Below are 12,787 nucleotides of genomic sequence, written 5' to 3'. Positions count from 1 at the left end.
AGGTAGTAGACTTTTGGATAATTTACATTTAATTATTTTCCTTTTGTGTGATGAAGATAGGGGAAAAAAAACCAAAATAACCCACTCCCTTTTCAGGCTTGCCTTTTAGGGAGGGACCTGTGGGTTGTGGTCTTAAAAGCCCAGACTTCTTTAAAAAATAACTGTCTTGAGATACTTTCAGAGTGAGACAGCTGAACCTTTCTTGAAGTGTTAGATAGAAGAACCTGGAAATTTGGTGATGGCACTAGCAGTGGGCCACTCAGCTTGAAGGGGCCCTGTGGGAAAAAAGACTGGCATTTATAGATGGGAGCTATATATGTGTATCTATCTTTGGATTGTGTTTGGCATGTACCAGTAATGTATGTGGTTAGCAGTAGTTTTCCTGTTGTAGACTTCTTTTTTTCATTTTCTTTCCTTATGTGAAAAACAAAAGTCCATTTCTTATGTGAGTTTTTCACAACTGGTTAGTGTTCTAAGAAACACTGTCCTTTAAGAAAGCTTTGATTAGCTATTTAAGGTTAAAGTATAATTCATTGCTTAAGACCTGGGCCTTTGAGGCAGTCTCCTGGCTGCCTCTGAGTATGGAAAGGCCTGGACTGCTTTTGGTTTTCTAAATAATTTGTATGTGAATCGTTATTATGTTGGTTGCACTGGGTCTTCGTTGCTGCCTGCCGGCTTCTCTCTAGCTGTGGCGGGCGGGGGCTGCTCTTCGCTGTGGCGCACGGCCTTCTCACTGCGGCGGCTTCTCTTGTTGCGGAGCACAGGCCTCAGTAGTGGCAACATGCAGGCTCCGGAGCTGCGGCTCTCAGGCCCCGGAGCACAGGCTCAGTAGGCTGTGGGCTGCCACTCCCTTCTACAGGGCATCTTCCTGACCCAGAGATCGGGCTTAGTTGCTTTACGCCTTGTGGAATCTTCCCAGGCCAGGAATCGAACCCATGTGCACTGCGCTGGCAGGCAGATTCGAGTTCACTGAGCCACCAGAGAAGTACTGGGCTGCTGTTCTGAGATAGGTTTGCCTGAGGCCCTCCATCTGTGGCGGTTCTGGTTTGAGGCATGTTCTACTGCTTGGAGCAGTTTGAACATATTTGAAGTAATTATTATCAAAAGGACCTCTTGGTTATATAAATCCAGAGTTCTAAAAAAGTGGTTGATCCGTTGTTAAGCTAAATCACGGTTGCTTAGCTGTGGCACTGTTGACGTGTTGGACCAGGTGATTGGTGTGGGGGCTGCCCTGTGCAGTGCTGAGCAGCATCTCTGACCTCTGCCCACTAGATGCCAGTAGCGCCCCCCCCATCCCTAGTCTACCCCCGCAACCCGCCGCACTATAACTACCAACAGTATCTCCACACATTGCCAGATACTGCCTGAGGGGCAAATTGCACTTGATCGAGAATCACCATATTAGATCTTCAAATGAATTTGGACAGACAGGGCCCAGAAGATTTGTCAGCTTTTTTACAGACTGGGAGCCCTTAGGGAAGGTTTCAGGTAACCTTCCCCGCCATCAGTGTCCTCTCTGAATTTACTCCCAGTGTAGTCCACCTCTTGTGGGGCTGACATTGGACAGGGTGGACCCAGGGAACCATATTTGGCTGGGGTGTGGATTTTTTTTTTTTAGATTCACATACAAAACTCACTCTTACAAAGCGTACAAGTCCCTGGCTTTTAGAATATTAACAGAATTGTGCATCTATCACTACTGTCTTAATTCCAGAACATTCATCACACAGGAAGGAACTGTACCCATCAGCAGTCACTAGTATGCTTTCGTAATAGATGGGTGTGCATGTTCTGAACATTTCATATAAGTGGAATCGTGCAATATGTGACCTTTTGTGACTGACTGCTTTCACTTAGCATGGTGTTTTCAAGGTCCATTCATATTGTAAACGAAAATAAGCACTTCAGTTCTTTTGTGGTCAAGTACTATTACATTGTTTCAAGATACCATATATTGTCCATTTATGAGTTAATGGACTGATAAATTTAGCTTGCTTCCAGTTTTTGGCTTTTATTAAATAAGACTGCTGAGAACATTCATATGTTTTTGTGTAGATCCATACTTGTGGCTCAGCTGGTAAAGAATCCGCCTGCAGTGCGGGAGACCCGGGTTCAATCCTTCGGATGGGAAGATCCCCTGGAGAAGGGAAAGGCTACCCCCTCCAGTATTCTGGCCTGGAGAATTCCATGGGGTCTCGGAGAGTCGGACATGACTGAGCCACTTTCACCTCACATACTTTCTGCTGGGGCTTCCCAGGTTGCCCAGTAGTAAAGAACCCACCTGCCAGTGCAGGCGGTGCAGGTTCTGTCTCTGGGTCAGGAAGATGCCCTGGAGAAGGGAACGGCAGCCCACTCCAGTACTGTTGCCTGGGTAATTGCATGGACAGAGGAGCCTGGCAGGCTACAGTCCATGGGGTCACAAAAAGAGTCAGATACAACTAAGCGACTAAAGGATAACAACATCCTCTGTTGGGTATATATTAGGAGTAGACTTGCTGGAGTGTATGATAACTCTTTATGAGGAACAGGCAAATTTTCTTTGATAGTGGCTGCACCATTTTATTGAGCTGGCCAGAAAGTCGGCCAGCCCAGCGCATTCCTGCCGGCAGCGTGCAGGCTCTTAGGCTCCCACGTCTTCGCCCACACTTGCTACTGTTCACTGTAGCGATCCTCTTGGCTGTAACATGGTACCTTGTGGTTTCAATTTGCATTTGGCTAATGACTAATAATGTTGAGCTTTCTTACATGTGCTTGTTGGTTATTTGTATATCTTCTTTAGATAAAGTTATTGAAATCTTTTGCATTTCAAAAAATTAGGTTGTTGTTGACTTGTAGGAGTTCTTTGTATACTCTGGATATTTAAACCCTTACTAGAAATACGATGTGCAAATATTTTCTCTCATTGTGTGAATTGTCTTAGTTGTCCTGATTGTATTCTTTGAAACACGAGTTTTCGGTTTTGATGAAGTTTACCCATTTTTCCCTCCAGTCACTTGTGTTTTTGGTATCATGTCTAAGAAACCAAATCCAAGAGAACAAAGATTTGCAACCGTGTCTTTCTTCTAAGAGGTTTATAGTTTCAGTTCTTGCATTTAGGACTTTAACCATTTTGAGTGGATTTCTGGATATGGTGTGAGGTTGGGGCCACCACTTTGGGGCAGGCTTCCTGACAGGCAGGCAGAGCCGCCTGTCTCCCAGCCCTGCTGCTTCGTGACAGTTTATTCAGAGGCAGCCCTGGAGCCTCTGTGTGTCTCAGTTCCTCTTGTGAGTTGGAGGGGGGATGATCCCAGGCCCTTGTGACTTGCAGGAGCCGGTGCAGTCAAGGTGAAGCGCCCGGAAGAGTCTGGGCAAACGGCAGGGGCTCTCCAGGTCCCAGCCAGTGCCAGCTATTCTGGTTAGGAAATGCATTCACTTCTTGTCAGAGGGTGGCATTTATATCATTTTGTTATCTTGAAACCAGTTGGGTAGAACAAAGACAGTTTTTGAAATTTGAAATCAGAGTAGGACAGAACCGTTACCATCCTCAAGGTAGCTTTTGGTCGTTTGTTTTAGTTGCAGAATACAGGCTGTACGTGATAACTGATATCCTTGCGGGTTGCTTACCGTCTTGGAGCTCTCTGCAGCCACAGTTGAGGCTTGAATCTCTCAGTGGGGAGTTTTTACTCACACAGTGTTCCTGACTTCTGCTGGTGTGCCTCATACAGGCATGAAATACGTTATCACGGACTCCGACCCCTGTGTGTGTATGTAAACCACACAGTGACATGTAACTCAGCCCCTCGTTAATGCTCCAGTGGCACACACGCTGGGCTCCAGCCTGTGCCAAGCAGGAGTGTTGGACTGGCCTGGGGTTATTCATTGAGTAGGGTCTGTGCTGCAGGGGGTTCACAGACCTGCACGTGCTAACATGCTGTCGGAGCAGTGATGTCTGAACCACAGCCTAACAGTCTGTGGTGCATTTGTGTGCATAGCTCACTTGGTAAAGAATCTGCCTGCAATGTGGGAGACCCCAGTTCGATTCTTGGGTTGAGAAGATCCGCTGGAGAAGGCATAGGCTCCCCACTCCAGTATTCTTGGGCTTCCCCTGTGGCTCAGCTGGTAAAGAATCCGCCTGCTACACGGGAGATCTGGGTTCGATCCATGGGTTGGGAAGATCCCCCGGAGAAGGGAAAGGGTACCCACTCCAGTATTCTGGCCTGGAGAATTCCATGAACTGTATAGTCCATGGGGTTGCAAAGAGTTAGACACAGCTGAGCAACTTGGACACAGCTGAACAACTTGCCCTACAAGGGTGCTGCTCAAGGGTGCAGACTAGCACGAGACCCTGGCAGGTGGCTGATTGATTGGAATGTAACATGTTTGGAAGTGGGTATTTTAGTTTTTAAACACCTATTTTTTTTAATTGAAAAATTTTTGGAACCATAAAGAATGTCTTTTACAATTTTAATTTATTTATTTTTGGCTGTGCTGGATTTTCGTTGCTGCAGGCAGACTTTCTCTACTCCTGGCGAGTGGGGGCTGCTCTTCATTGTGGTGCGTAGGCTTCTCACTGCGGTGGCCGCTCTCACTGCAAAGCATGGGGTCTGGGGCGCACGGGCTTCTGCACCTGCGGTTCCTGGGCTCTTGAGCACAGGCTTAATAGTTGTGGTGCCTGGGCTTAGTTTCTCCTTGGCATGCGGCATCATCCCGGACCAGGAATCAGACCCACGTCTCCTGCCCTGGCAGGTGGATTCCTTCCCGTTGAGCCACCAGAGAAGCTCCCTGCCATTTTTTTTTTTTTTTTTTTTTGGGTATTTCAGTTCAGACATCTGTGGGACCCTGAAGTATTTCAAGTCCCTTCAGCAGGATTGGGTGGAGTGTGTGTGGGTGGGGGAGTACCCGTTCGCAGAGGAACCTCTGGGTGGAATCTGCAGGAGCTTTAGCTGGGACCCACCGATGCCCCCGTTTCCTCCTAGCAGGAGGGAGGTCCAACCCTGCTTACACGTGGCCACAAGGCCACAGTTGAACCAGAGTACTCTGAGGAGGCAGACAGAATGCTTCTCTGAGAAGACTTATACTGTGGATTTTGGGACTGAGGCCTTTCTTTGTTTCCCCTTTAATTAAGAGTCTCTCAAGGTGAAGATCAGCCAAGGCAACTAAGTAGATAGTGTTGCCTAGTATAGCTGCAGGGAGTGCTTCCTGTAGCCCAAGGGGAGGGGCAGAAGAAATTGTCTACTTTTCAGATTGCTCAGAAGTGGAAACATGCTCTTTGTTTAGCGTGAGTCCTTGGCCCTCACTATCTCCCAACTTCCTGGGTCTTCCGGAAATTCCAGCCCTATCTCCTCAGCTGGGCTAGTGTTGACGCCAGCTGCCCAAAGAAGTGTAACTTTGAGGATAAGGGTTGCTGGTACTAAGCGTGGGCTAGGGCCCCTTTTCCCGTGTGAGACCTAGTGTCCCTGCTGGAAATGGAGAGGCTGGGGAGCTGCTCTTGGGGGCTGGAGGTGGGTGCGGATCGGAAGCCTCTCGGGAGTCTGTGTCTTTCAAGGCTGTCCGGGCGATGGGCGATTCTGACTGCACGCCAGATGGGGAAGTGCCGATCTGGAGAAGGGGCTTGGTTCTCAGAATGTGGGTAGAGAAATGAGCTTCTAGGTCATTCCACAGTCTTCCTGACCTTCAGTTCTTCATAGCAGCCGAGGAAGTAACTGCCCAGCAATTGAACTGTTGCGGGAGACTGACGTTGGGCTTCCGAGTGAACTGATGGCCTGTCCTCTCACTCACTGGAGCCTCTCTGGCTCAGAGCCTGCTGTTTCCTTCTGGTGGCCCTTTTACATACGACCCTGTGTTTTGCTAGACTCTGAGCCCCCTAACAGTGGAGGTGTGTTCGCTCATTTTTCTCCCTTTGGCTTTTTGTTCATTTGTGACAATAAGGAGGAATTCGTCTCATACAAGCTGAATTTCAAGCAGATGAAATAAGCACATTTTTAAAAAACAGATACCTTAGAGTACTAAAAGGAGAAATTAGGGGAGTGTCTTTATAATCTTAGGGTTGGGAAAGAGGTCCCAGAAGTCACAAAGGAAAAGAATCACAGGTTAAAAAAATGTAAACTTGACAAACCTCCCTCTGTCAGGAGAACTGGTGTGAACACACATAAAGGGCATACACAGACAAGGAAAAGACACTTAGATATTTGTGGCATATAAGCAAGCATTAGGGTGTCCTGTATGTGTGAAAGGTAAGCAAGAGATAAACAGTAGGAAAACACGAGAAGGACGCTCTGCTCCTGCAGCCGGCTGCCTTTCAAGTTCCATAAACGCACTGATTGCGTGTCCTGGTGGCAGAGGTGTTCCTGTGAGCTACGAAGGTGATTGTGCAGTTCTCATCTGGACCTGTTTACAAAAGTCCTGTTGGCTGCCATCTGAAAATTAGGTACGGTTCTTACCTGCAGGATGTGGGGTTGCAAGCCCTGGGGCTCTAGCAACCCCAGGGTTACACCCCTGAAATGCTGAGGCAGTCAGCTGTGTACTGAGAGAGGCTTCACAGCTAAGCATTTGAAAGTGTGGCTTTGCGAGAGGATCGCAGCATGTCCCACCTTAGTTTGCTTACCTGTGAAATAGGATTCAACCTAACAGCCTCCTGGCCTAGGGCACCGGGAGGATTGAGTGAGCCTCTTGGTGGGGAGTGCTGAGGCCATTGCCTGGTGTGAATTGAGACCCAGCACATTGGCTGTAATGTGACTGAAGGTCACCCTTGTGTGCTGCCTTTACCCCATCGCCCTGAAAGGCAATCCTTTCCTGCCTCTTTCTCATGACCCTGGGCTGAGCGGTGCGCTCAACAGCCTTGGAGGGACAGCGCAGGAAGAGAGCCGGTGCTTACTCTTTCCTCAGATACCTGTGGGACATGAATGTCAGTAAAAATGGTCACTCCCAGGCAGGGCTGGCTCTGTGAGGCCCGTTTTTTCCCCCACCAGGGGAATGGGAACCTCTTTTCCAGAGGAAGCAGGACTGTCTGTCTGCCATGCCTCTCTTAGTAATCTCCCAAGGCCAGTTTTGGGAGCTGTTGACTTCCCAGCCAGCGCCTGACGTGGCCAGGCTTTGCGGTCTCCTGGGCCTGGAGTTCTGAGCCCATGCTGAGTGGCCTTGGAGCTGATACCCGCGCACCTGGAAATAGTCTTTTCCTTTCTGGGCTGCTTGATTCACTTTAGATTTACTCTCTCCATTGTGTTTTACTTCTGGAGAGCTGGCTTTGCAGCAGTGGAGGGAGTAGATGGCAAGAAAGGTGCAGGCCCCAGTGGTGGGGAGCAGGGGAGTGTCCTGACTGGGTTTTGTTTTCTCTTCAGGAGATTAACGGCATCACTGCAGCACTGGCTGAGGAACTCTTTGAAAAAGGTATATGGCCAGGGGTCCTTGAAATACTGGATGCAACTTGGCTAGCCCTGTTAGGCGGCCAAGGGCCCAGAACTCCATCAGCCAGGACCCACCTTGCCAGGGTTCCCCAGATCCCTGGACCTGGTCCACAGGCAGGCCTGTGCAGCTGTCTGCTCTGCAAGTCTGAGGAGCTGTGTTCTTCACCTCAGCACCCCTGGGCCCCTGTCTGCGGGGGCTCTGTCCTCAGGCTCAGGTTGTATTCTAGGGCCTTCTGATGGAGTTGTGGAAGGTGGGTGGCACGCTGCGCTCTTGCACTGGGTTTATTCTTACCTAAAAGGGTTCAGATGGCACCGAAGCTGCCTCAGGGTTATGACCCTGCCTGAGAACAGGGTGTCTTACTGCTCCCCTGAAAGAGGGCCGGACAAGGACATTGAGGATGAGCGGCCCAGTTGGCTATCTGAGGGTGCATGGGTGGAAAGCGCGAAAGGAGGACCCAACACCAGTGTCTGGCTCAGAAGCCCCTCCTGCGCTCGGGCCCCGCACGGTGCTGGCACCTTAGGTCTCACCTGACCTTGAGACGTCTGTGTCTTAGAGGTTACAGCAGGCCATTGCCCTTAGTGCTGCCTGTCCTGGCTTTCTCCTGGCCAGGGCCTCATATTGTAACTCAGTCTCACCTCGGAGAGGCTCCCCAGAGCTAATTCCTGCGGCCCTTCCCTCCTCTGTAATCACGTGTCCTGGGTTGACCCTGAGCTGTCAGCCCAGGAGGGAGGCCGCTTCCGCATGCTCAGGAGGGTCCTTCCTTCATCCTGATTCGGTGTGCATAGTGGGTGCCGGCCAAGTGCTTGTTCACTGTTGGCCGCCTGGGCAGGTGCCCTGGCTGCATGGCAGGGCTTGGGCCCAGTGTTCACCTCTTGGGCTGCGGCTGTTGCAGGAGAACAGCTCCTGGGGGCTGGTGAGGTCTTCGCCATTGGACCCCTGCAGCTCTACGCAGTCACCGAGCAGCTGCAGCAGGGAAAGCCCACATGCGCCAGCGGGGATGCCAAGACTGACCTGGGGCACATCCTGGACTTCACCTGTCGCCTTAAGTACCTTAAGGTAAAGCTGTGGGAGCCTGGTCATGGGGAACTGCTCAGTCGTGGGCACAGCTCGTGACCTGGGTGTGTGGGGTGTGTTCGTGTGTGTGTGTGTGTATACACTGCAGGCCCTGAGGAAAAGAAGGTGACGGTTGGTGATCTGGGCACTGTGCTTCCGCCTCTGAGCACCAGGGGGCAGTCATGGTCCAGTGGCCCCCTACTTTGAACCTTGGCTTTAGCCTTTGTGGATCATGGAAGTGCTGAGTGGGAATCCTTGCCCAGACTGCCTCTGGCAGCCTGGCAAAGCTTGGAGCAGGGTTTGGCAGTTGCTGCAACACTGCTCGGTGAACATGGATGGGAAGTGCTGGTTGCAGCAGCATCCCTAATTCACACCATTATTTGGCTGTAGGTTTCTGGCACAGAAGGACCTTTTGGGACCAGCAACATTCAGGAGCAGCTCCTGCCTTTTGATCTGTCCATATTCAAGTCTCTTCATCAGGTGGAGGTAAGGCCCGGGGCCCCTGGAGTGCAGGCGGGACTGTGCCCTCGCAGGATGGACTGATTTCTGACCATTCTGTCGGTGCCTAGGGAGTGTTCCTGAGGTTGAGTGTCTGGATTTAATCGTAAGGCACTGCTGCTTTTGAGTCTGCCAGTGTGTGGCAGATTCCATTTAGGGGAGGCAGAGAGAGAGGAGCTTCTGCTGCCCCTGGCCGGTCTGCACGTCCCCACCCCGCAGCATTTGGACAGGTTGGCGCACCGGTGCCCAGCTTCTCCTGGGCTTCTTCATTGCTTGAATTGAAGTGCTAGGAAGTCATCCTGTGCGTCACACAGCCAGTTCCATGTCTGCCTCTCCCAGGGCAGACCAGCAGAGGGGTTGCAGGATTCTCTGCTCTCTGCCATGCCTGTACCTAACAGGAAATACTTTGCATTACTCACTGTGGAACTCCTGGGTTCGCAGTGCCAATTTTGTTACCTTTTTTTTTCTTGTTTTTTTACCAAGAAGGGGACTCAGTAGAGAATAGTGGAAAACACTTTAACACAGCAAGTTCTCGAGCATGGCTTTTGTGTGCAGCCCTGTTCTGCATGTCTCATATTCACTCCTCGATGAAATCTTCTCAACAGCCACGTACAGTGGGCACTTACATTCCCATTTTACAGTTGAGGAAACTGAGGCTTAGGGGGGTAAGGAAGTTTGATCAGGATCACACAGTTAAAAGGGGGAATCTAGTGTCTGAGCTCAGCAGAGTCTGACTCTGCAACGTGCTGGGCTTGTCTCAGGAGGTTCCTTGAGGACCCTTCCTTCGATGGGCATATGGTCCTCGACCAGCACAGGCAAGTGGGGCTGGGTGGTGAGAGGAGTGCCTGGCTGGGCAGGCTGCGGCTCTGCCAGGCGGGGCCTGCGGGTGTGTAGTGTGGCGCTCGGACAGGTGGCTTGAGGGAGGTGGTTTGGCTTGTCCTCCTCCTTCCCCCTGCGAGGCCGCGAGGCCAGCGGTGTCGGGCAGGTGATGTTCCAGAGGCCCCAGCTCTCCAGCTCTGGAGTCCCTGGCTCTCACTTTGTGTCCAGCCACCAAGCCCCAAGCAACTGTTCAGAGAAACAAGTTTGTGTCTCTCTGTCTCATGGGCTACTTCAGAACATGTCTACTTAGCACTAAAAACAGGAAAGCAGAGACTCACTCAGGGTTTGAGTCACTGCCTGGCTCGAAGGATTTGGGGTCACTGATGGTTGTGCTCCTTTTGCGTGTGGGTGGTGAGCATCTGCTTCGTGGGACTTCTGTTGGATGACGATGCCCTTCTGAGACACAGCTGTTCTTGTTCCAGATAAGTCACTGTGATGCCAGGCGCATCCGGGGGCTGGTTGCATCCAAGCCCACCTTGGCCACGATGAGCGTCCGTTTCTCGGCAACCTCCATGAAGGTAAGCGCCACCTGTTACCTTCCTGGGTGCCGTCTGAGGGGCAGGACCCTGCACTGTGGTAGCCTCACTGCGAATTATGCAAAATCTGCCACCTGTCAGGAATCAGAAGCTAGACTTTCCCCTGGGCAGCTGCACACTCCTGTGGGACCTCCCAGTGCTTGACAGTCCCTGAGATGCCTCAGGCTCCATCATCATCCCAAATCAACACTGTTAAACCTGAGATTTTAAGAGCAGGGTAATCCCCACCCCTCAGAAAAAGGTCACTGGTTTTTAATAAATTTCCAGCAGCACGAGTGTCGGAACATTTACTAGATGAATGGATGGAAAGGTTCTCTAACTGTGAAAAGCCCTGGCTTAGCACTCGTTTGTAGCTTGTTCTCAGTGAGCTTGAATAGGCAGGCGCGGCGGTGTGCGCTGGGCCCTGTTGTTCATGTGTGAGTGACGCAAGCTCACAAACCAAGTATGTAAGAGGTGTTTTCCCTTCTCTTTACGTCTTTATGGTTTGCATCTTAGTAATGACTTGAGTTCCAGGTGTCGCTAGTGGTAAAGAACACGCAGGAGATGTAAGGGATGCTGGTTTGATCCCTGGGCTGAGAAGATCCCCTGAAGAAGGAAATGGCAACCCACTCCAGTATTCATGCCTGAAGCATCCCACGGACAGAGGAGCCTGGCAGGCTACGGTCCACGGGGTTGCCAAGAGCTGGACGTGACTGAAGTGACTTAGCAGACTCAGTAATCTTAAAGTTCTTCTAGAAAGAAGCATAGTGTTACTTTTAGAACTTAGAGTATCTGATGAAGATCTAGGTTTGATGGAAAGTCTTTCTCTTGAGGCTGCTGGCCGAAAAGAGGCAGCTTGTTTCGGCAGCTTTGCCCCTCTGGGAGATACTCCCTGCTTTCCTGCTCAGGGAGCCCAGAGTGATCCATTGAGAGAGGAGAAGTCTTACCAAAGGGCATCAGTAGCCGAAGGGAGGAGACCTGCCTCCTTCCCAGTAGACGGTGCCCCCGTTCTCCCTGCTGCTCCCCGTCTCAGCCCTGCTAGATTCTACCCTGTGAAGTAATGGTTAAAAGGCCCATTGTCAGCCGCGGGGGCCACAGTGCCAGCTTGTAAAGCACGGTTGCCTAGAAACAGCAAATTCTGACCTTCAGCCTCCAAGATTTAAGCCAGAAAAGGCATCACTGTATAACGAGGCTCTTGTGAGCTGGAAAAGCGTTTGCTCCTGCAGCAGGGCCAGAACATATTCCAAGTGGCTGTTATGTTTCTAAGCTCTTCAGTTATTTCACAATCGTTTCGAGGCATATGAACCAAAGTCCCGTTTTAATGCAAGTTCACTTCCACATACTAAATATGCTCCAGCCCTTCCTGAAATTTTGCAATGATTGTGTTCCCAGTGAGTGTTGCATGAGGGCTACCATGGGGGTGCTCACCAGATGTTCTCACACAGGAAGTCCTCGTTCCCGAAGCCTCGGAGTTCGATGAGTGGGAGCCAGCAGGGGCCGCCACGGAGGGCCCCGTGACTGCCGTCATCCCCACATGGCAGGCTCTGACCGCTCTGGACTTGAGTCACAACAGCATCTCCGAGATCGATGACTCTGTGGTATGCCCTCCACGGCCTGACCAGACCCTGGGGTTGGGTGTTTAACCTTTTACCAAAAGGACTAATGAAGAACTGTATCTGGTGCTCTGTGCCTTGCCTGCAATTCTTAAGTTAATGGGGTTATTTAAAAGTTATTTAAAATCTTAGGGCTTCCCTGGTGGCTCAGTGGTAAAGAATCCGCTGGCCAATGCAGGAGACACTGGTTAGGGGTTCCAGGAAGATCCCACATGCCTCGGAGCAGCTAAGCCTGTGCACCACAGCTACTGAGCCTGTGCTCTAGAGGCCCGTGAGGCACAGCTCCCGAGCCCACGCTCGGCAGCTGCTGAAGCCCACGTACCCCAGAGCCTGTGCTCCACAACGGGACGCCACCACAACGAGCAGCCCGAGCTCAGCCGCTGTGGAGGGCAGCCCCCGCTCACTGCAACTAGAGAAAAGCCTGGGGAGCAATGAAGACCCGGCACAGCCAAAAATAAATTATTTTTTTTTAAAAGGAGTGCTTAGAATGAAATGAAGTGTATTAGTTGTGTGTGCATTTGATAGCATAGACACAGTGAGTGGTGAAATTTATTCCCAAGAAGGGGAGCAGAAAAGTTAGTCCATAGGTTCCAGGGACATTCCTGGTAGTTCAGTGGTTAAGACTTTGTTTCCACTGTAGTGGGGACAGGTTTGATCCCTGATCAGGGAACTAAGATCCAGTGTGCCTCACAGTGCAGCCAGAAAAACAAAGAAAAGGTTCCAGATGTTCCCCTGTAAGAGTAATGTCCAGATGGTACTTGGGCAGGAGTGTTTGTGGGTCTCGATGGGGGTGCAGAGTTGAAGAAGGACATACCTCCTTCTGTCTGCACTTGCTGTTTATCACTT

At 50.8% G+C, this 12,787-nt stretch overlaps 1 protein-coding gene across 1 annotated transcript in view; it reads left to right on the top strand.

Annotated features, from left to right (window-relative positions):
* The window catches only part of NISCH (nischarin), a 54,668-nt gene that overhangs the window by 4,026 nt on the left and 37,855 nt on the right, over window positions 1–12,787 (top strand). The window contains exons 4-8 of the mRNA XM_068982989.1: window positions 7,317–7,365; window positions 8,276–8,439; window positions 8,827–8,922; window positions 10,236–10,331; window positions 11,774–11,926. Of these exons, the coding sequence (XP_068839090.1) occupies window positions 7,317–7,365; window positions 8,276–8,439; window positions 8,827–8,922; window positions 10,236–10,331; window positions 11,774–11,926 (558 nt within the window). The remainder of the gene's footprint in view (window positions 1–7,316; window positions 7,366–8,275; window positions 8,440–8,826; window positions 8,923–10,235; window positions 10,332–11,773; window positions 11,927–12,787) is intronic.

This window comes from Capricornis sumatraensis, chromosome 10 (assembly GCF_032405125.1).
Source record: "Capricornis sumatraensis isolate serow.1 chromosome 10, serow.2, whole genome shotgun sequence".
In the NCBI taxonomy this organism is placed as follows: Eukaryota; Metazoa; Chordata; class Mammalia; order Artiodactyla; family Bovidae; genus Capricornis; species Capricornis sumatraensis.
This window is presented reverse-complemented; position numbering and strand designations above follow the sequence as displayed.